The sequence below is a fragment of the Protopterus annectens genome, chromosome 2.part1, assembly GCF_019279795.1.
Source record: "Protopterus annectens isolate FY-2018-M chromosome 2.part1, PAN1.0, whole genome shotgun sequence".
Classification (NCBI taxonomy): Eukaryota; Metazoa; Chordata; order Ceratodontiformes; family Protopteridae; genus Protopterus; species Protopterus annectens.
In genome coordinates, this window is record NC_056729.1 from 1,488,522,762 (window position 1) to 1,488,547,283 (window position 24,522).

Genomic DNA, 24,522 nt, shown 5'->3' on the forward strand with positions numbered 1-24,522 from the left:
CACTCCGCCTTCCTGGAGACACTGGAAAACATGAAGGTCCTATTGAACACCCTGATCTTGGGAGATTTCAATTACCCTACCATTAACTGGGAAAACTAATTGAGTACAAACTCCCAGGCTCAGCGCTTCCTGGAATTTATCAACTCAAATGTCCTGGATCAGCTGGTAAACTCTTCTACCAGAGGCTGCAACATATTGGACCTGGTCATCACCAACATGGGCGACAGGTGCTCCTTACCAGAGGTCAACCCGTCACTGGTTAGATCAGAGCATATCCTAATCACCCTGGATGTCCACACCCCACCACTACCCCCAACCAAGGAAACCACAGTGAAAAACTTTTCTAAAGCAAACTTCACCTTACTTAAGGCAGAAGTGGTAAGTTTCACAGCCCCCACGCTAAAGGATAACACTGCCCAAGATGCAGAATCCTTTACAATTGCACTCTATGAGCACCTACAAGGATGCATGGATCATGCCATATCTAACAAAACCAAGACTCACTCCCCTTAGAGAAGGAAACCAGTATGGTGGACCCCTGCCATAAACAGGTTATACAACAAAAGGAGGAAACTAGTTCAGAAAAAAAAGCAAATCCCAAGAAGGAAAGAAATCCCTGATGAGTATCAGTAAGAAACTAAGGTCCCTCATAAAATCATCCAAGGCTAACTTTGAAAGAAAAAATAGCCAAGGATTTGAAAGATAACCACAAAGCCTTCTTTAGCTATGTCAAGAATCTAAGTGGCAACTCGCAGATATGCTCTAAGATACTGCAGAATAGCACAAAATATACTGAACCTACTGATTTTGCCAACATACTGGCAGATAGATTCAGTGCAAACTTCACCTCCCTCTCACCTTCAAAAGGGCCCACAACAATACCAGAAAAGTGTAGTGCCCCGGAAATCACAGAAGCACAGGTGAAAACAGCCCTTTCAAAAGCCAAAAACACAGCATCAATGGGGCCAGATGGTGTCCCAGGCTGCGTCTTGCACAAACTACAGAACAAACTAACCCCCCACCTAAACACGCTGTTCTCACTCAGCCTCTCCACAGGCTATGTGCCCATAGAATGGCGCACAGCAATGGTTATTCCTCTCCACAAAGGAGGGGCCACAACTGACCCTGGTAACTATCACCCTTTAAGCCTGACTAGCCTGCTCTGCAAGGCTATGGAGCACATCATCATGGAACTCATTATCATGGAACTCATTAACAAAGACATTGGGAACCTCCAAACACTTGACAGTTTGGCTTTGTTAAGGGCAGATCATGCCTACTAAACCTGGTTGACTTCTTTGAGACAGTTACCAAGGCCATAGACGAGGGAAAGGTGGTTCACACAGCCTACCTTGATCTCGCCAAGGTGTTCAACACCATTCCTCACTCTGGTATTATAGAAAAACTCACCAGCCAGAACATAAACCCCTACGTCACAAGACGGGTTGCCAAGTGACTTACAGACAGAACTCACACAGTAAGAATAGCGGGCTCCAGGTCTGACTCTAAATGAGTCACAAGTGGTGTCCCGCAAGGCTCAGTTCTGGGACCCCTACTGTTCGGCATATATTTCTCAGAAGTACAGGCAAACACAGGAGGACTATGGCTAACAAAGTTCACCAATGACTGCAAACTGGGAGCCATAATTGACTCTCCGGCTGACATGGACATCCTCCAAAATGGCCTTACTGAGACAGACACCTGGTGTCAAAGTCATGGCCTCAAGCTAAATGCCAAAAAATGCATAGTCATCCCGTTTGGGGAAAACAAAACACCCACGAATTACCACATAGGCGGCAGCCCCCTTAATACAGAAGAGGTAATAAGAGATCTGGGGACCCAGGTGGATATTAATCTCTCCTTTGACAATCATATTGCCAAAGTAGTTAGGAAATCCTTCTATGTGGCCCATCTAATCACTAAGGGGTTCACATCTAGAAATAAAGAAGTTATAGTGCCCCTCTACTCTTCACTCATCAGATTCATCATAGAGTACAATGCCCCATTTGGGATGTACCTCACAAGACACTTCCAACAGCTTGAAAGACCACAAAAGCACCTCACCAAGAGGATTACTGGCCTCAAACATTTGTCTTATGCAGCCTGACTGAAAAAACTCCGGCTGTACTCAGTGGGATATCGCTTACTCAGAGGTGATCTCTGCCTGACTTACAAAGCCATGTCCAACTCTGAATTGATGGACATGATCCACCGAAAGAAATCCAAGTCCCTGCGAGCCACGCGCTCTAGTGAGCTAAACCTCGCCACAACAATAAATAGAACATGCTGGAGGGATAGATTCCTGTCACAGAGACTCCCCATGCTTTGGAACAAAATTCCTAACTACATTAGGCAGAGCCCCTCACTAACACTCTTCAAGAGAAGCCTTGATGAGTGGATGGGTAACAGAAAATACACCCGTGGGATCACTTCATTGGCTCTGCTTGACAGAGGCACAGTTAATTAATCAATGGGGTGGCGAAAGCCGACACACTCTGGCTAGGCTTATAAATACCCTCGGGCAGATAGCCTAGTACCTACCTATGAACCTATGAACAAATTGGACTTGGCCTCCAGGGGTAGAGCCTCCTTTGATTCCACGGTTCTTAGGAGTATATTCCTGTGAGTCACCCGAGAAAAAGTTGCTAGGGACACTGTCCCATATGTAAGAATGAATGCGCGATAGGACTACAGAACATAAAGAAGTTATGTACTCACAAGATAACAATTAATTAATTAATTGCCTCAATAAACGAGTTTACCAACATTTATATGACATTAAAAAGATCAATCTCAAGAATGCGTTATACAAACACATAAAAGAACATCCTGGTCATCAGTTTAAATTCAGTGCCCTTGAACAGACAGGAAACAACGACGGGGGGGGGTTCCTTCAGACATTTTTTTAGAGTATCGAGAATTAATGTGGCAGCTTAAGTGCAATGCAACATACCCCCCTGGGCTTAATGAAACTGTTTCCATTTCTAGCTATCTCAAGTTAAAAGCTGAATTTCATATGTAAATAAAAATGTAATTTTATTAAGGACATTTTAAGCTAATAGATTGTGAAGTTAAGAGGTTATTTATTGTTATTTTTGAGAATTTGATTATTAGTTTTGTACAGGTTTTTATATGTTTTGTCATCCCAGTTTGCACAACAGAGCTCTGTCTATTCCAAAAGCTGCTTTCAATGTTATGTATAGAAAATGATGTTTTTCCTGCTGCTAGTATTCTAGAGAATTTATCATTAATTTAAATTTTTAAATAGTATGAATATACACCTTTTAAATTTAGTTCATTGTTTAATTAGTATAAGTCATGTGACAAAAGTGCATATTTAACAAGTGGTTCAGTGTGCTTTTTTGTATTCTGAAGAAGTCAATGCTGACAGCTGACGGAAACACTAAATAAAGGTTTCTGTCTGTGAGCTGTATTGCTCTTTCTTATTTTATTTATTCATGTTATGTACTCACCGTAACGTTCCATGTTTGTAGTCCATCTCGCCCTTCATTCTTATGAACCCACCCACCTACCCCCATCCATGTATTCTTGGAGGATCTGGAGACAAGATAGTATCTTCCTTAGGGTGGGAGACCTTTCATCTTTGTTGTTCCTTGTGGAAATACCTTCTATCACTTTTTTAGACAAAAGCAAACAAGATCTGGGGATTATTACTAATGCACTATGGGATACCTACCTTGCCACGAGCCAACTGAGAGAGACTTTGAGCTTTGTAATCGGCTCCAAACCCATATGTAAGAATGAAGGACGAGATGGACTACAAACATGGAATGTTATGGTGAGTACATAACTTCTTTTTCCTTCTTCCCCTGCAGGATCTAGATAAACAGACCCTTGTAAAATACCTAGCAAGATGACAAGGAGAAGATACTGTTGTCCTTCTGGAGGTTTCAGCATCCCTAGAAATGGTAATCTTTCTCTGAACTGAATAGAATACTGCATTTCTATGATGTGAATGACCCACTGGACCCTAGGAGGGTAGATGATAGAGGGGGGGGTAGGTTTGGGTATGGGGATGAGGGGCTGTGGATTGTCACAGATCTTCCCTGTGAGGAACCCCCTCCTAGATTACTTGTGTCTCTTTTGCTTAGGGAGACTTCCCCTTGTCTTGTCTGGGGGAAGCGGCCAAGATTTAGAAAGAAAACGTATGTTATATTTAGGAGTGGGAGATAGAATTCCTTCACAATTTTTATTTGTTTTCTCTTTTGTCCAACTTCTCAATCACTTTTTCTGCAAGAAGACCAAAAAGGAATTACTTATCCAGTGGGGCATCCAGGATTTCAGCCTTTACCTGGTTAGAGTGTGTTTGAGTTCTCAGTCATGTGTGTCTGTGAATAACAGAACCTGTAGTAGCTGCTCTACAAGATTCATCCAGTGCATCGTAGTCACATTTTATGGAGTGTCTGGAGACTTCCAGTGCTGATCTAGCTGTTTCCTGTATGTCTTCCCGTAAGGACTTGTCAGAAATGCCCCATTCTGTTTTGAAAATTATTTGTTCTGTTAGAGATTCTAAATATTTCAACATATCAAATTTGCAATTAAGCATCCTCATAGAGAGGGTAGCAGAAGTATATGCTTTTTTTCCACATCTATCCAGCAATCAGCTTTCTCTGACATTTGGTAAAGGGTGTTTAGCTGCACCTGTAGGAGCACCTTTGGAAGAATCATTAGGTACTACAGAAGGGTCAGCTTGTAGATTTTTATAAAGATGCTTGTGAGTGTTGAACACTCTATAGAATTGATCTGTCATCCTAAGTGCAGGTGGCAAACAGTCTGGTTACGTAGAAATGTAATTGAAAACCTCATTAAGTACTACATGAGTTGGAGGAATAGCCAGTGGTGTGAAGGATGGTAGACTTAGAAGCTCTCTATAATGGGTTTGTGCCTGACAGAATTCTTTGCTGTCCTAATTAGAAGTCTTCTTCATCTTGTGCAATGTATCCCCGAAGGATAAGTCTTTGGAGGGAAAAGGAGAGGAAAGGATATCATCCTAATCTAAGTCTGGATAGGATTGAGGAGTGAGATGCTCAGAGCAGAATTTCAGATCCTGAGTAGTCAATCTTCTTGAAAGGAAACATCCCTCCTTTTACTGGAAAAAGCTTCTGGGGCAGGCATCTATGCCTGACTGGGCTCCATAGATTCCTTCAGAAGATATGGTGATTGAACCTGTATACTAGCAGCTGAAGACTGGGTAGTTGTCTGAGGCAAGCTGACTTGTCTCTTAGGCTTGGGCATTTGTTTATAAAAGAAAGACAGTGGACGCAGTTGGCCGACTGCGACCTCAGTCTGTGTACCTGATCACATCCGACAGCCAAAGAAGAATTATTTCTCATGGGAACCAGCACTCAAGTGTCAGAAGACAAAGGCTGTGGAGCGACCTTAGAAGCAACAGACAAGAATGTTGGAGTAGTCACATCTGATTGGCTTGCTGCCATGGTGGCTTCCCTCGGGGTCGCACCAAAGAGCTCAGGGCCTAGTAGTTTTTGGACCAGGGGCTGCAAGAGCCTAAATCATTGGGTGACTTTATTGTGGGTGCTAAAGTTTTGCAGACAGCCATTGAGTCATTCTCCTTTAACTTTGTGCCCTTCCATTTCATGGATAAGACAGCAGCTGAAGCAAAGGAAGGAGAGGAAGCTGGGTAAGCAGGGTCCTAAGATTCCATGTGATCTGTGAGGACTTTGGCCCTATACTTACTCATCTTAGCTTGCAACCTAGTGCAATCCTGATAACTAGAAATGTGTTAAGGCACTAGGCAAATAAAAATCATTACGTGGGATTTGCTTTCTTTACTTAATGTTAAAAAAGTCAATAACTGCTTAATCAGAAGAGAAAAATATCAAACAGGGTACTTATTTGAATGCAGAAGGAATTACTCTGGATAAAATGAGCTTTAGTAATGGACTGTGAGCTTTCTGACAGCAATGGAGTAGCACATTGGACTACTTGGCTAGAAGGAACTGGAGATGGCTCTGACAAATACCTCCCATATACCCAGACATCCACATGTCGGTCTTTGGATGTCTGTCTTCTAAGGATGATGTAAAGAATCTGATGTCCTTCAAGGATGCATCTGCAGTCCTTACAAATGGGTTGTCCTGTCGTCAGGCAGCCCTTCGGTCGGCCGGATTCCAAAGTCTGGGTCTGGCCTCGGCTGGTGTCGCACTTCACCCGACGTCATAGTTGCAGTTATTCGGGTATAAAGGCATCAGTCGACACCATTTTCCTCAGTCTTTCTTGCCGCGTGGCGCCCGAAGCAGAAGCTGTTCGCAAGTGCCGGTCGGTCAGAACCAGAGATTACTACTTCCGAAAACTACTTCGAAGACTTCTAAAAAGCTAAGTACCCCATTGGGGACTCTTTCTTGCCTCAGCCGATGTCAGAAAAAGTGAATAACTGTTTAACTTGTGGGAAACAAATACCTCATAAAGATTTCCACTCTTACTGCTTACCTTGTCTAGGCCCAGACCACGACGTCGCAGCTTGTCTAGCCTGTGCTTCTTTTAACCGGCGGATGCTTAGACGTCTGTCGGAGTTTGCTGAGGAGTTTTTCGGCTCCGATTTTGCTTATATTATGCCATCGGATCCTCCGACTTCGCAAATATCTAAAAAACGCAAGGAAAAGGACCGACACTCGCGGTCTGCGGTTTCGGCCGAAACCGCGGTTAAGCCAACCGCGAGTGTCTCGGTTTCGGCTGAAACCGAGCAAGCGGTTCCTCCTTCAGCCGAAAACTTACCTCCTGCCGAGACCTCTTCTAACCTCGTGGAATCGGCTTCTGATATCCCACCTACTGTTACAGTTTCTCAGGAATTATCAGACACTATTCCCTTGGACATTTCAACCCCTGCACGTGGAGCTGCTAGGCCACCTGCAGCCATGTCCATTAAGGCCTTTGCCAGGGCTAAAGCAGCTAAAACTACTAAATCTGTGCCTGCTAAGCCCCCCTCTCACAGGCCTAGCTCTAGTTCACAAATGCTTAGTTTAGCAGAGGATCTCATTTCTTTAATCCGAGGATCCCAACCTCAACCAGACAGGGCCTCTCACCCGCCTCCAGAGAAGAGGCCTAGAGCAGAGCCCCCTGAGCCAGTGTCTACAGATGATTCCTCTGATGACTCAAATGATACAGACCCACCAGAGGCCCCTTACTCCCCTTATGAAGACTCTGATGGTGAAGAGTCCATTCCTTCTGCCTCTCCGCCTGAGGAATTTTCCTTTGGGGAAACCCTGCATGCTATGAGGGAACAATTTCAGTGGCAGGGCCAGGATTTTCAGATTCAGAAAAAGGCTTAGAACTTTTCTGCATTTACCGCAACATAGGCCTTTAGCCATACCTCCAGTTCTTTCTGTTGTAGATGATGCATTTAATGATGCTTGTACTGCTCCTGATTCTCTGCCTCCGGCCCCTGTTAAGCCCGATAGATACTACAGGGTCCCGGACACACATTACCACTTGTATAAGGCTCCTGTTGAAGATCCAGAGACTATCTCCCAAGGACCTAAGGCTGTAGCAGCCACGTCTGCCAAAACCCCTCCCTCTGAAAGGGAATCCAGATCCTTAGAGAGATGGGGTAAAAGTTTACACTTCTGCTACTCTTTCAGCTAGGGCCTTGAACTGTCAATTTCACATGATGCAGTATCAAGAATTTTTGCTAGATCAGTTAACCAAAAAAGTGTCCTCAGATGAAACAGTAGACAAAAAATATGTGCAGGAAATGGTACATAATATTCAACAAGTCAGTAACCATTCCCTAAAATGCGGCTATGATGCACTGGAGGCTTCCTTTAGATCAGCCATGACTGGCACAGTCATCAGAAGGCATGCATGGCTAAAAGAACAGGCCTTACCAGACCATGTCAAATCAAAACTATTAGATGCTCCTATGGATAAGATCAATTTGTTTGGCTCTCCTGCACAACAAGTACTGAAGAAGATGGAAGAGAAGGCAAAATCTGTCCAAACAGTAAAAGATTTCTTACAGGTCCAACCTCCGAGGTTTAGCAGGAATTGGCCCTCCAAGAATTGGTCCTTTCCAGACTCCTCCAGAACTCAGAGAGACAGGAATAGGTGTTCAAGAGGCAGGAGCCAATCCAGGGGTGCTTACAGAGGACGTCAGTGGCAGGGCAACAACCAGTGAGGCACAGCCACAGACACAGCCACCACCACAACTACTGGTCAATCACAGTGACTTGGCTCTGGCACTGCCTACCAGGGAACAACTGCAAGCACCCTTAGGCGGGAAGCTAGCCTTATTTACGACAAACTGGCATTACATCACAAGAGACAAGTGGATTTTACAGATAATAGACCAAGGTTACAGGTTTCACTTCCATACTCTACCAGGGAAGAGAGGAATGCCAAACCTACCTCCAAATCAAAAGACAGAAGCACTAAAACAAATATCCCAATTATTAAGGATGAGAGCTGTAGAAAAGGTACCATCTATGGAGCAAGGAAAGGGATTTTACTCCAGACTCTTCCTGGTACCAAGGAAAGAAGGCAAATGGAGACCTATTCTCGACTTGTCCGCTTTAAACATATTCCTCATTGTTCCAAAATTCAAGATGCTGACCCTACAGCAGCTTCTTCCCATGCTGGGCAAGGAGTCTTGGCTGGTGACTCTAGATCTCAAGGAGGCATACCTGCACGTCCCCATACGACCAAACTGCAGAAGATACCTCAGATTTCTTGCAGGATCAGAGCATTATCAATTCTCAGCATTGCCCTTTGGCTTATCTACTGCGCCCAGAGTGTTCACGAAATGCCTGGCATCAGTAATTGCTCATTGCAGGCTTCAGGGAATCCAAATCTACCCATACCTGGACGACTGCCTGATACAAGCGGACAACGAAAGCAAGCTAGCAGAAGATTTACAAAGGGTCATTTATCTGCTACAAGCCCTGGGATACACAGTCAATTTAAAAAAGTCAAGACTGATACCATCCCAGAGAATAACCTTTTTGGGTGCAGAGTTGGACACATCAAGGCAAATGGCAATCCTAACAGTAGAAAAACAGGAGCAGCTACCTCTCTACTTCTTTGCCTTAGCAAAACAGAACCATCTGACAGCAAGAAAAGTTCTGCAAGCCTTGGGCTTCATGGCATCCTGCATAATATTGGTTCCTCATGCCAGACTGCATATGAGAAAACTACAGTGGTACCTAAGGAATTTATGGTCTTAACACAAGCACAGCTTGGAAACCCAGATTCCCATTATTCCATGCCTGAAGCAAGAATTCCTATGGTGGGCTCAGGCTTGTCAATCAAACACAGGATTGCCTTTTCACAGTGCTCAACCAAGCCAAACCATCACGACAGATGCCTCAGACCTCGGTTGGGGGGCACACATGCTGGACAAGTGCATACAAGGCTTATGGTCTCAAAACCAGCTGCACCTACACATAAATCTAAAGGAAATGCTGTCAGTAAAACTGGCAATTCAGGCATTCAGACCATTCCTTCAGCAAGGTCTATTGATGATAAGGACAGACAACACCACAGTTATGTGGTACATCAACAAACAGGGAGGCACACACTCGTATCCTCTTTGCCGGATGGCACTGGATCTCTGGAATGTGGCCCTGAGCTACAACATACAGTTAAAGGCAATTTTTGTACCAGGAAAAGAAAACATCCTAGCAGACATTTTAAGCAGGACTACCACGGATGCCCACGAATGGATGCTGCATCCGGACATCTTCAAAACCATTACAAGAAAATGGGGACTCCCAGAAATAGACTTATTTGCATCCCCACGCAATCACCAACTAAACAAATTCTGCACAAGGACGTACCACCCACTTGCTTGGAAGGTGGACTCCCTATCCTTCAGTTGGAAAAGCCTGACAGCATATGCATTTCCACCACTTCCTTTGATGCACAAAGTGCTATTGAAGATCAAAGAGGACCGTCCAAGGATCATTCTGATAGCTCCAGACTGGCCAAGGCAACATTGGTACCCATTACTGAGGAGCATGTCTCGGGAACAAATATGGCCACTACCCCTGGTTCCCTTGCTGTTAACACAGAACAACTACAACAATCTGCATCCAAACCTGAAAACTCTGCAGCTGACTGCCTGGAACATTGCATAAGACCAATTAACCCAAATTTATCCCAAAGGATTAAAGACATTATCCTTGAGGCTCGCAGACCCTCAACAAGAAAAAATTATTCAGCAAAATGGAAAAGATATCTCATTTGGAGTACTGAAAAAGGAGAAGATGTGTCTCTGGTAAACATAGCCAACATTCTGGAATACTTGGCAGAGCTCTTCCACACAGGCCTGTCCTATTCCTCCATCAAGATTCATGCATCAGCTATTTCAGCAGAATACGACTTGGATCCTCCCGTCTTCTCACATCCTCTGCTCAGACAGTTTCTGAGAGGAATTAAAAATGTAAAGCCTCCTAGGAAGCCACCATTACCAGCATGGGACTTGAACTTTGTGCTAGAAAAATTGGCACTTCCTCCTTTCGAACCAGCAGCAACAGCAGAATTGCTATACTTATCATGGAAGACTGCTTTCCTGCTGGCAATCACTTAAGCAAGAAGGGTATCTGAACTTCAGGCATTAATGGCAGTGCAACCCTTCCTGAACTTCCATCAAGATAGAGTGTCCATGAGAACAAATCCTTCCTTTATGCCTAAGGTGGTTTCCAGAGTTTCTTGAAATCAGGCTATCCACCTACCTACATTCTTCCCTAACCCACAGAACAGGGGAGAAAGACTGCTACATACCTTGGATGTACATAGACAGTTACACTATTACCTGGACAGGACCAAGGGCAATAGAAAAACTGACCAGCTACTGGTAGCATATGCAACAGGAAGGGAAGGAAAAGCAATTTCAAAACAGACAATCTCCAAGTGGATAGGAAATTGCATTAGATTTTGTTACTCCTACCATGGAAAGAAAACTCCAGAGAACATCAGGCCTCACTCTACAAGGGCAACAGCCACTACCACAGCTTTCTTACGAGGAGTGGCTACCAAGGACATTTTAGAAGCTGCTACTTGGAGCTCCATGCATACATTTGCCAAGCATTATAATTTACCTTTATACTCTAGATCCCGAGCAGGCTTTGCCACTGCTGTTTTGCAAGGGATCCTAACTACACCATAACTTTATTTGTCCACCTCCCCCAGTTTGGCTATGGTATTCTACCCATTTGTAAGGACTGCAGATGCATCCTTGAAGGACATAGTACAGTTTTGTACCTACCATAAATGTAGATGTCCGATAGAAATGCATCTGCAGTCAGGATTACCCACCGCCTTCCCTCTGTCGTGCTCCTAGGGTATTTGCCCATCTTATAGCTAGCTGGGGGAATCTGTTATGGTGTATTTGTTTGTATATATGTACATACATGCTTATTTTTTGTGTTTGCTCTCTACTATTTGGAATCATTGGCATTTATCCAAATTTAGCCTTCCAAGAGGGCACCTGGCATCTGGGACAAGAAACACTGAGGAAAATGGCGTCGGCTGATGCCTTTATACCCGAATAACTGCAGCTATGACGTCGGGTGAAGTGCGACACCAGCCGAGGCCAGACCCAGACTTTGGAATCCGGCCGACCGAAGGGCTGCCTGACGACAGGACAACCCATTTGTAAGGACTGCAGATGCATTCCTATCGGACATCTACATTTATGGTAGGTACAAAACTGTACTGTTAGGCTGGTTGCGGATTTCTGTATGGCAGGAAGACCCAAGAATCAGTGCTGCGACATTGATCTACTCAAATATCTACAGTTATGGTAAGTGTAACATAACTGCACTTTTTATAGACAGACAAAAAATGAAGTAGGAATGGGAGATGCAATGGATCCAAGTTATGGTAACCTTTTCATGACTGCCTGGGAAGAGTTGAATATATTTAACACACATCAGGGTTCACATCCAGATCAAAAGAGGTCATTGTGCCCCTCTACTCATCACTCATCAGACCCATCTTAGAGTACAACGCCCCATTTGGGATGTACCTTACAAGACACCTGCAACAGCTGGAAAGGCCACAGAAGTACCTCACCATGAAGATCAATGGCCTCAAACAGATGCCCTATGCAGCTAGACTAAAGAAACTCCAATTGTACTCTGTTGCATTCCGCCTACCCAGAGGTGATCTCTGCCTGACATACAAGGCCATGTCCAACCCAGAATTGATGGACATGCTCCACCTAAAGAAAACCTTATCCCCTGGAACCGCACTCTCTAGGGATCTAAACCTCACCACAACAGTAAATAGGACGTGCTGGAGGGATAGATTCCTGTCCCAGAGACTTCCCATGCTTTGGAACAAGATCCTAATCTATATTAGGCAGAGCTCCTCGCTAACACTCTCCAAAAGTAACCTTGACGAGTGGATGGGAAACTGAAAGTTTACCTCACCTCACTACAGTGGCTTTGCTGGACAGAGGCACAGGGAACTAATCTAAGGGGGCGGCAAAAGCCAACACATTCTGGCTAGGCTTATAAATGCCTTCGGGCAGATAGCCTAGTACCCACCTATGAACCTATAATCAGTGTCAAAACATTTCATTGATGATGATATTTATTATTTGGAAGAATTGTGAAGACAAATTGCATCCATTTTTAACTTTAAATAATGTGGATAGTTTTTTGAAATTTACTATAAAATTTGGTAGAAAACAGATTTGTTACTTATATATTCTGTTAAGAAATATGAAGGGAATGATGAGTGCATTGGTTTCTCATAAAAACATAGCAAGGAACAGATATTTGAGCTTTACAAGATGATACTCATTTTTCTTAAAAAAAATATTGTTAAAAGAACTTAATTCATGCAAGCAAGTTAACCTGCTTGGATAGTTAATTCTTGCGCAAAATTGATGTTTTAAAAGAGAAGTATGAAGAAAGAAGTTACCCAGATGAAATTGTAAGTGGTGACAGTCGTGAAATAACAAAGGGGAGGTATCGGCTACATTTGTTTGATAAAAAGAGTGAAGGATTAGTGAAGAAGGAAAGAACAGAAGTAAGTGTTAGAAAATATATAATACTAATATGCATGCTTAGTGCATTTGAGGTTTAAAAAGGTTAATACATTTATTCTGTTCACACTGCATGAATCTGCACAGCTATTAGAAACTTAACAAGAGGCATTTCATTTCTGCTAATGTCATGAAAATAACAAGAGACATTTCATTTCTGCTTATGTCATAAAACCTAACAAAGAGATATTCATTTCTGCTTATGCCATGAGAAAGTATGCAGCTGCTAGAAGCTTTGATAAAGAAAACAGTAGATGCTTGAAAGTATAAACCATAGTCAGCATTACTTGTACTAAAGCTAGAAATGTACCTTGAATCCAGGCAAAATGTAACACATGTATTAGAAAAGTACAATTGAAGAACTGAAAAGTAAAGTTAAAATGGGCTAATATAAGCCCAAGGCCAGGTTGTTTTTCTCAAAATGTTTTGCAAGCTAGCAAATAATCTAACCTAGTCAGCAATAAGTCTAGTAACATTTTCTGTAGAACATACAGAAAGCTGTGTCCAACTACGTCAGCAATAGAATAGTAACATTTTCTGTGCGACAGGAAGAGAACTGTATAAGAATAACATACTAATCACGAGTAATTCAGACAAACCTTGTGCCTACATGCTTTGTCTCCTTGCTGCAAGTAATAAAGGGTGCCTTGCTTGAACCTAACGTGAATTGGTCTTTGAAGTTTTTTCCTTTGACAGATTGGTCCTTCGGACCGGAACCCTCTCTTCGCCTTGGATCAGATGGCCAGGTGGTTGAAACCATACGGGGAAGAAACCAAATCGGTTCTTCTTATATGGAAAGTCCTCCGACTAAATTGTCGTTCAAAAGAGGCCAGACACTTTCTGATCTGTGACTGAAGGATGGGTCTCTGTGAATTGGTGATCAATTACATGGGCTCAGGTAAGGTGAATCTGCTTTTTTCTGATGTCCTTCAAGGATGCATCTGCAGTCCTTACAAATGGGTTGTCCTGTCGTCAGGCAGCCCTTCGGTCGGCCGGATTCCAAAGTCTGGGTCTGGCCTCGGCTGGTGTCGCACTTCACCCAACGTCATAGCTGCAGTTCTTCGGGTATAAAGGCATCAGCCGACGCCATTTTCCTCAGTCTTTCTTGCCGTGGCCAAGCAGAAGCTGTTCGCAAGTGCCGGTCGGTCAGAACCAGAGATTACTACTACGAATACTTCTTCTACAAGACTTCTAAAAAGCTAAGTACCCCGTTGGGGACTCTTTCTTGCCTCAGCCAATGTCAGAAAAAGTGAATAACTGTTTAACTTGTGGGAAACAAATACCTCATAAAGATTTCCACTCTTACTGCTTACCTTGTTTAGGCCCAGACCACGACGTAGCAGCTTGTCTAGCCTGTGCTTCTTTTAACCGACGGACGCTTAGACGTCGGTCGGAATTTGCTGAGGAGTTTTTCGGCTCAGATTTTGCTTACATTATGCCGTCGGATCCTCCGACTACGCAAATATATAAAAAGCGCAAGGAAAAGGACCGACACTTGCGGTCCGCGGTTTTGGCCGAAACCGCGGTTAAGCCAACCGCGAGTGTCTCGGTTTCGGCTGAAACCGAGCTCGCAGTTCTTCCTTCAGCTGGAAGCTTACCTCCTACCGAGGCCTCATCCAACCTGGTGGAATCGACTTCTGAAATCCCACCTGCTCTTGCAGGTTCCCAGGAATTATCTGATACTATACCCTTGGATATTTCAACCCCTGCACGTGGAGCTGCTAGGCCACCTGCAACCATGTCGATTAAGGCCTTTGCCAGGGCTAAAGCAGCTAAATCTACCAAAAATGTGACTGCTAAGACCCCCTCTCACAGGCCTAGCTCTAGTTCACAAATGCTTAGTCTAGCAGAGGATCTCATTTCTTTGATCCGGGGATCCCAACCTCACCCAGACAGGGCCTCTCACCCACCTCCAGAGAAGAGGCCTAGAGCAGAGCCCCCTGAGCCAGTTTCTACAGATGACTCCTCTGATGATTCAGATAATTCTAACCCTCCAGAGGGCCCTTTCTCCCCTTATGAAGACTCTGATGGTGAAGAGTCCATTCCTTCTGCCTCTCCGCCTGAGGAATTTTCCTTTGGGGAAACCTTGCATGCTATGAGGGAACAATTTCAGTGGCAGGGCCAGGATTTTTCAGACTCTAGAAAAAGGCTTAGAACCTTTCTGCATTTACCACAGCATAGGCCTTTAGCCATCCCTCCAGTTCTCTCTGTTGTGGATGATGCATTTAATGATGCTTGTACTGCTCCTGATTCACTACCTCCGGCCCCTGCTAAGCCCGATAGGTATTACAGGGTCCCGGACACACATCATCATTTGTATAAGGCTCCTTTTGCAGATCCCGAAACTATCTCCCAGGGACCTAAGGCTGTAGCAGCTACCTCTGCCAAAAACCCCCTCCCCTCTGAAAGGGAATCCAGGTCCTTAGAGAGATGGGGTAAAAAAGTTTACACTTCTGCTACTCTTTCAGCTAGGGCCTTGAACTGTCAATTCCACATAATCCAGTATCAAGAATTTATGTTAGACCAGTTAACTAAAAAGCTGTCCTCGGATGAACCATTAGACAAAAAATCTATTCAGGAAATGGTACATAACATTCAGCAGGTCAGTAATCATTCCTTAAAATGCGGCTATGATGCACTGGAAGCTTCCTTTAGATCAGCCATGACTGGCACAGTGATCAGAAGACATGCATGGTTAAAAGAGCAGGCCTTACCAGACCATGTCAAATCAAAGCTACTAGATGCTCCCATGGACAAGATCAATTTGTTTGGCTCTCCTGCACAACAGGTGCTGAAGAAGATGGAAGAGAAGGCAAAATCTGTCCAGACAGTGAAAGATTTCTTACAGGTCCAACCTTCAAGGTTTAGCAGGAATTGGCCCTCCAAGAATTGGTCCTTTCCAGACACCTCCAGAGCTCAGAGAGGCAGGAATAGGCTCAAGAGGCAGAGGTCAATCCAGAGGTGCCTACAGGGGCGCCAGTGGCAGGCTAACAACCAGCGAGGTACAGCCACAGATACAGCCACCACCACTACTACAGGACAATCACAGTGACTTGGCTCTGGCACCGCCTACCAGGGAACAACTAGAAGCACCCTTAGGCGGAAGCTAGCCTTATTTTCAGTAAACTGGCATTACATCACAGGAGACAAGTGGATTTTGCAGACAATAGACCAAGGTTACAGGTTTCACTTCCATACTCTACCAAGGAAGAGAGGAATGCCAAACCTACCTCCAAATCAAAAGGCAGAAGCTCTAAAACAAATAACTCACTTACTAAGGATGAGAGCTGTAGAAAGGGTACCATCTATGGAGCAAGGACAGGGATTTTACTCCAGACTCTTCCTGGTACCAAGAAAAGAAAACCAATGGAGACCTATTCTCGACCTGTCCGCTTTAAACACATTCCTCATTGTCCCAAAATTCAAAATGCTGACCCTACAGCAGCTTCTTTCCATGTTGGGCAAGGAGTCTTGGCTGGTAACTCTAGATCTCAAGGAGGCATACCTGCACGTCCCCATATGACCAAATTGCAGAAGATACCTCAGATTTCTTGCAGGATCAGAGCATTATCAATTCTCAGCATTGCCCTTTGGCTTATCTACTGCGCCCAGAGTGTTCACGAAATGCCTGGCATCAGTAATTGCTCATTGCAGGCTTCAGGGAATCCAAATCTACCCTTACCTGGACGACTGCCTGCTACAAGCGGACAACAAAAACAAGCTAACAGAAGACTTGAAAAGGGTCATTTATCTACTGCAAGCCCTGGGATACACAGTCAATATAAAAAAGTCAAGGCTGATACCATCCCAAAGGATAACCTTTTTGGGTGCAGAGCTGGACACATCAAAACAAATGGCATTCCTAACAGTAGAAAAACGAGAAACTCCTCTCTACTTCTTGGCATTAACAAAGCAGAACCAGCTAACAGCAAGAAAAGTCCTGCAAGCCTTGGGTTTCATGGCATCCTGCATAATATTGGTTCCACATGCCAGACTGCATATGAGAAAGTTACAGTGGTACCTAAGGAATTTATGGTCTCAGCATAAGCACAGCCTAGAAACCCAAATTCCAATAATCCCATGCCTGAAACAAGAATTCCAATGGTGGGCTCAGGCCTGTCAATCAAACAAAGGTCTGCCCTTCCACAGCACTCAACCAAGCCAGACAATCACAACGGACACCTCAGACCTCGGTTGGGGGGCGCACATGCTGGACAAGTGCATACAAGGCTTATGGACTCAAGACCAGCTGCACCTACACATAAATCAAAAGGAAATGCTGGCAGTAAAACTGGCAATTCAGACATTCAAACCACTTCTTCGACAAGGTCAACTGTTGATAAGGACAGACAACACCACAGTTATGTGGTACATCAACAAACAGGGAGGCACACATTCGTACCCTCTATGCCGGATGGCAATGGACCTCTGGAATGTGGCCCTGAGCTTCAACATTCAGTTGCAAGCAATTTTTGTGCCTGGAAAAGAAAACGTTCTAGCAGACATACTATGCAGAACTACCACGGATGCCCACGAATGGATGCTGCATCCGGACATCTTCAAAACCATTACAAGAAAGTGGGGACTACCAGAAATAGACTTATTTGCATCCCCACGCAATCACCAACTGAAGAAATTCTGCACAAGGACGTACCACCCACTTGCTTGGAAAGTGGACTCCCTATCTTTCAGTTGGAAAAACCTGACAGCATATGCATTCCCACCACTTCCTTTGATGCACAAGGTGCTATTGAAAATCAAAGAGGACCGTCCAAGGATCATCCTGATAGCTCCAGACAGGCCAAGGCAGCATTGGTACCCATTACTGAGGAACATGTCTCGGGAACAAATATGGCATCTGCCCCTAGTCCCCTTACTGTTAACACAGAACAACTTCAAAACCCTGCATCCAAACCTGAAAACACTGCAGCTGACTGCCTGGAACATTGCATAAGACCAAATAACCCGAATTTATCCCAAAGGGTTAAAGACATTATCTTGGAGGCTCGCAGACCCTCAACAAGAAAAAATTATTCAGCAAAATGGAAAAGATATCACATTTGGAGTACTGCAAAGGGAGAAAATTTGTCACTGGTAAACATAGCCAACATCCTGGAATACTTGGCAGAGCTCTTCCACAACGGCCTGTCCTATTCTTCCATTAAGATTCATGCATCAGCTATTTCAGCAGAATACAACTTGGATCCTCCAGTCTTCTCACATCCTCTGCTCAGGCAGTTTCTAAGAGGAATTAAAAATGTAAAACCACCTAGGAAGCCACCATTGCCAGCGTGGGACTTGAACTTTGTGCTAGAAAAGTTGACACTCCCTCCTTTCGAACCAGCAGCAACAGCAGACTTACAATACTTATCATGGAAAACTGCTTTCCTGCTTGCAATCACTTCAGCAAGAAGGGTATCTGAGCTACAGGCATTAATGGCAGTACAGCCCTTCCTGATCTTCCATCAAGATAGAGTGTCCATGAGAACAAATCCTACTTTTATGCCAAAGGTGGTCTCCAGGGTATCTTTAAATCAAGCTATTCATCTACCTACATTCTTCCCCAACCCACAGAACAGGGGGGAAAGACTGTTGCATACCTTGGATGTACATAGACAACTACGCTACTACCTGGACAGGACCAAGGGCAATAGAAAAACTGACCAACTACTGGTAGCATATGCAACAGGAATGGAAGGAAAAGCAATTTCAAAACAGACAATCTCTAAGTGGATAGGAAATTGCATTAGATTTTGTTGTTCCTATCATGGGAAGAAAACTCCAGAAAACATCAGGCCTCACTCTACAAGGGCAACAGCCACTACCACAGCTTTTCTACGAGGAGTGGCTACCAAAGACATTTTAGAGGCTGCTACTTGGAGCTCCGTGCATACATTTGCCAAGCATTATAATTTACCCTTATACTCCAGATCCCGAGCAGGTTTTGCCACTGCTGTTTTACAAGGGATCTTAACTACACCATAATCTTACTTCTCCTCCTCCCCCAGTTTGGCTATGGTATTCTACCCATTTGTAAGGACTGCAGATGCATCCTTGAAGGACATAGTACAGTTTTGTACCTACCATAAATGTAGATGTCCGATAGGCATGCATCTGCAGTCAGGATTACCCACCTCCTTCCCTCTGTGGTACTCCTAGGGTATTTGCCCATCTTGTAGCTAGCTGGGGGAATCTATTATGGTGTATTTGTTTGTATATATGTACATACATGCTTATTTTCTGTTTGCTCTCTACTATTTGGAACCATTTGCATTTATCCAAATTTAGCCTTCCTAAAGGGCTCCTGGCATCTGGGGCAAGAAACACTGAGGAAAATGGCGTCGGCTGATGCCTTTATACCCGAAAAACTGCAGCTATGACGTTGGGTGAAGTGCGACACCAGCCGAGGCCAGACCCAGACTTTGGAATCTGGCCGACCGAAGGGCTGCCTGACGACAGGACAACCCATTTGTAAGGACTGCAGATGCATGCCTATCGGACATCTACATTTATGGTAGGTACAAAACTGTACTTTTTAGATCAGGGACTTGATGTGTATTGTTTTTGTCAGACTGTATTTTTCTTACAAGTCAGGGACAAAAAAGATTACTGTTTTGTCATAGGTCAGGAGAAACAGAATAAGTAGGCAGTCATTCTGAGGATACTATAACAAAATCTGTGGTACCACTTTAAAAAATTAAGAGAAGTTGCGTAACGATCAAAGGGTATAACAAAATGGGCAACAATTGCACAAAAAGACCCCAAAATCCGCCTTTAACAGAAGACGCAAAATATATGCAGTCGTAGCGCGCCAACAATATTAGATATTATTCAAAATGGGTTAATAAATATGAATTTGATGGAAAATTAGAAAAATCCTCGCTTATCAAACTTATCAAAGAGCTCAAAACCGATTCCAAAGGTCGGGTAAAAAAGCAACGTTGATTAGGAATTCCTCAGGCGCACAGGTGGCTTGAGGAAGTAAACCGTAGGGAACAAAAGAACAACAATTCAAAAGCAATGTTTTTAGATAAGGAGGACAATAACTTAGTAATAGCATCAGCACCTCTGCCTCCCTTACCAGAATATGAAGCAAGTGAACAGGTTAGTCCACCGCCACAATATCCTGTAGTCACTGAAGATAGAGATATTATGAAACTAAAACTGACTAAAATTAGAGATCCCATCAGGACCAGGTCCCAAACAAAGGCAGGTAACTCAGATGAAGGCATCGAGTTATGGAAAATGGTTAAGAATTCACAATCTATAAGTGAAGAAGAAGAAATATGCCCACTTATAGAAGTACCCAATCCTCAGGCAGGTCAAGACTATCAGGACCCAACTATTTTAGTGTATAGACCTCGGACTCCGGAAGATATCTGGAAAGCCACTGAGGAAATTCCCCATCCAAAGGTTAATTTTAGAAAATTCTCAGAAGATTTAAAAGGAATGAGGCTGAGTTATAACATAAATGGAGAAGAAATTGAAAAGGTAGTTAGACAGATTGTAGGGCCAGATTGGTACATGATTAGTGGGAACTGGAATCCCCGTGACGCTGCACAAAGACCCCTCCCACATAGCAGCACAGAATTAGACACCAGAGTAAACGGTCTTACAGACCGCATCTCTGAAAAATGGAAACCTAGGGCAGACTGGACTTGCATTAATCAATGCATCCAACAAGAAGGTGAAACAATTGACCGGTACTATGCCAGATTATTAGAGTGTTTTAATAACCACTGTGAAATGAAGGTTCCTGAAGATCAAACACAAGATTCCCCATATGAACAGCAGTTAAAGAATGCATTTTTAAAGGGCAGTATTGCACCTATAAGCAGTTTTATTACAAAACATATGGTAGACCATCGTACAAGCAGGTTACAATCATTACTTGAATATGCTAGGCATGCCAAAAGGCATTTTAATAGCAAAAAGAAAAAGAAAGCTCAAGTATTTTCTGTAGAAGATGTTGCAGAAGTTTACATAGTACAGTCCGGGAAAAAGGGCAAGAGAAACGTGCAGGGAAACAAACAATCTGATCAAAGATCAGAGGACTTTGAATGGCGGAAGAAAAGGGGAGAGTGTTTTAAATGCAGTAAATAGGGACATTTGGCAAGGGATTGCAAGAAAAACAAGAAGGCAACAACGGAAGACGAGGGTGAGGACTGACTATATGGTAGTCAGGAATCACTAGAAGGGGCTAACAAAGAAAGGACAAATGAGAATGTGATAGAGAGAGTAGAGGAAGTGCAGGAAGTTAGTGACAATGAAGAAAATGAAATATTGGACCTAGCTTTATTGAGCTTGGAGCTCTATTTAGCAGACATGAAACCAGAAGTTACACTCTTGGTAGAAGGGAGGGAAGTCAAATTCTTGTGTGACTCAGGGGCATCACAAACCCTGATATGTCCCTCCAAACTGCCAGAAAACACAGAGTCACCTGATTACATACTGGTCAAAGCAGCTAATGGACAGCTGTATCAGGAGCCTCTCTCCTGTGACATTGCAATAACTGATCAAGTTTCAGGATTGACACAGAAAAGCAAAATTGTTATTTCTGCAAAATGCCCAGTAAACCTCTTGGGCAGAGACCTCATGCAGCTATTTGGTATAGCAGTAGTCCCAACCATGCAGGGTATGGAAGCACAGTGACAAATTAATACCTTTGTAGTGCAATCGGAAGGGGAAATGTTTTATTGGTACAGCCAGGACTTGGTTACGACTGGTCCAGGGACTGTGACCAAAGTATTAATGAATGTAGCCATCAGCAATTTCCCCTCCCTTGACATTGATAAGCAATACCTGTTGCACTGTACCCTGTATTATTGTAATACACCAGGACCTGATAAGGAATATGAGCAAGAATTATTTAAGAATCATGCAAACAGATTGATATTACGTAACCTGTACTGGGATACAAAAGGGAACAGTGTAGCCAGCTGTTCATTGCCCCAGGAGTTCTTTGCACTTTATAAATCTAATCGATTACCACATGTTAGATTAACAAAAAACAGAAATATAGAATGGGCAGACCTAGGAGAAAAAGTCACAAGATGGGAGAAACAGACAGAATTAGAGCTGTCAGAACAGGGAATACAAATACAGAAGTTGAACTGGATAACTCAGACCAACCCAGTTCTGCACTTGCAGTCTAGCGAGGACAGCTGATTGACACTCCTGTTAGAGGAGGAAGAGAATGCCTTACGAAATATACCAGAGACCCTCTGGTCAACAGGAAAATCAGATGTAGGACTCATTCGTACAGCGGGACCAGTTACTATCACGCCAAAGTCAGCATTCAGACCACAAAAAAGACAGTATCCCTTAAGAAAAGATGCAGAGGCAGGGATAAAGCCTATTATAGCAGCCTTACTTAAAGGAGGGATACTAGTAGAATCTCCCAATTCACCATGTAACACATCCTTATTTCCAGTTAAAAAGGCCAATAGAGAATGGCGTATGGTCCAAGATTTACAAGCTGTAAATGATGCAGTAATACCAAGAGCACCTATGGTGCCAGACCCACACACCCTGTTGAATGATCTGAAACCTCAACAGAAGTATTTTTCTGTGGTAGACATCAGCAATGCGTTCTTTTAGATACCGATACACCCTGATAGCCAGTATTGGTTTGCATTCACATTTCAGGGGAAAAGGTATACATATACGCAACTACCACAGGGATATTATAAAAGTCCAACAATATTCTCACAAGAAATGGCAAGCAACTTGGCGGGATTCACCCCACCAAGAGGCAGTCAGATTTTACTTTATGTTGATGACATCTTGCTGGCAGCCCCCACCCAGCAGGAATGTAGAGAACATACCATAGCACTTCTACGATTTTTAGCCGCTGAAGGACATAAGGTAAATAAAAGTAAACTGCAGCTTTGGAAAAAACAAGTCAAATACCTGGGATATGTAATATCCAAGGAAGGTAGAACATTAGATGAGGACAGATAAATAGCAATTTTGCAGTTACCAAAACCCACTACCAAGAAGGAAATGATGTCGTTCCTGGTTACAACCAATTTTTGCCAGAGCTGGATTCCAAATTATGCCTTGGAATCTGCACCTCTGACTGACCTTATATATAAAAAGCCTATGGCAGCGCAGGATTTGTTACAATGGACACCAGAGGCAGAATCTGCTTTCTGCAAACTAAAGCAGTTAATAGCATCCTCATTAGTTCTGGGATTACCAAACTACCATAAATGTTTTTTCCAAACTGTAGATTGTAAGCAGGGTTACATGACATCAATATTAACACAACAGCATGTGGATAAGCAACGCCCTATTGCTTACTATTCATCACAACTAGACCCAGTGGCACGATCCTTACCCCACTGTGTACAAGCAGTAGTTGCAGCTGCAATGGCAGTACAGGCGTCAGCCTCAGTAGTCTTGTTCCACCCTCTCACTTTGAGAGTACCTCATGCAGTCGCGATTATTTTACTACAAGAAAAGGTGGCATATCTTTTCCCTGCTAGGCATCTTTCCTGTATGACTATATTGTTGAGCCAACCTCATATGACAATTGAACGCTGCATGACTTTAAACCCTTCTACTCTGCTCCCGACCCCTGCAGATGGCACACCACACCACTGCCTGCAGGTAATTGAGCAAAAGACACTACCTAGAAAAGATCTCACGGATGTCCCCTTGGATGATGCCGAGGTGACATACTACGTGGAAGGCTCGTGCAGAAGGGGTCCTGCAGGACAGAACCTAGTAGGATATGCAGTAGTTTCTGATACTGGGATTATAGAAGCAAAACCTTTACCACACAACTTATCTGCACAGGCAGCAGAATTGATTGCCCTGACATGGGCATGTACCTTAGCAAAGGGTAAATGCGTAAACATTTTTACTGATAGCCAGTACACTTTTTCTACTGTACATGTTTTTGCACAACAGTGGAAAAACCGGGGAATGATAACATCTACTGGCAAACCTATAAATCATGCACAGTTTATTTTAGATCTTTTAGAATCTATTCAGTTACCTCAGAAAGTAGCCATTTGTAAATGCACAGCTCACACCAAGCAACGAGATAGGATTTCAAAAGGTAATGCGAGAGCTGATACAGCTGCAAAACAAGCAGCCACAGAAGTATTGCTTTTAAATGAGGAATTACAACCCTCTGAGATTTTAGATTTAGATATGTTAAAAACAATGCAGACACTCACTACACAAGCTGAAAAACAACGATGGATAAAACAAGGAGCAATCCTCGAAAAGGGACTGTACATCTCTAGAGAAATAAAACCGATACTACCCTCTAATTTGTTTTGATATGCAACTTTGTTGAGCCATGGGCAGTGCCATGTCTCAACAGGGGGGATGGTACAGCTGGTGAACCAGGTGTTCACAACGTATGGATTTACAAACTACTCCAAAAAATTTTGTTTGATGTGTCAAATTTGTAACAAACATCATGCACAGGGGGCAGTAAAGCCCAAGCAAGGGAGTTTCCCTACACCACCATATCCGTT

General features: G+C 43.5%; 1 protein-coding gene across 1 annotated transcript in view; it reads left to right on the plus strand.

Moving 5' to 3' along the window:
- CEP104 (centrosomal protein 104) overlaps positions 1-24,522 on the plus strand; it is a 2,320,447-nt gene that overhangs the window by 1,320,460 nt on the left and 975,465 nt on the right. The window contains 1 exon segment of the mRNA XM_044062948.1: positions 19,899-19,954. Within this exon segment, the coding sequence (XP_043918883.1) occupies positions 19,899-19,954 (56 nt within the window).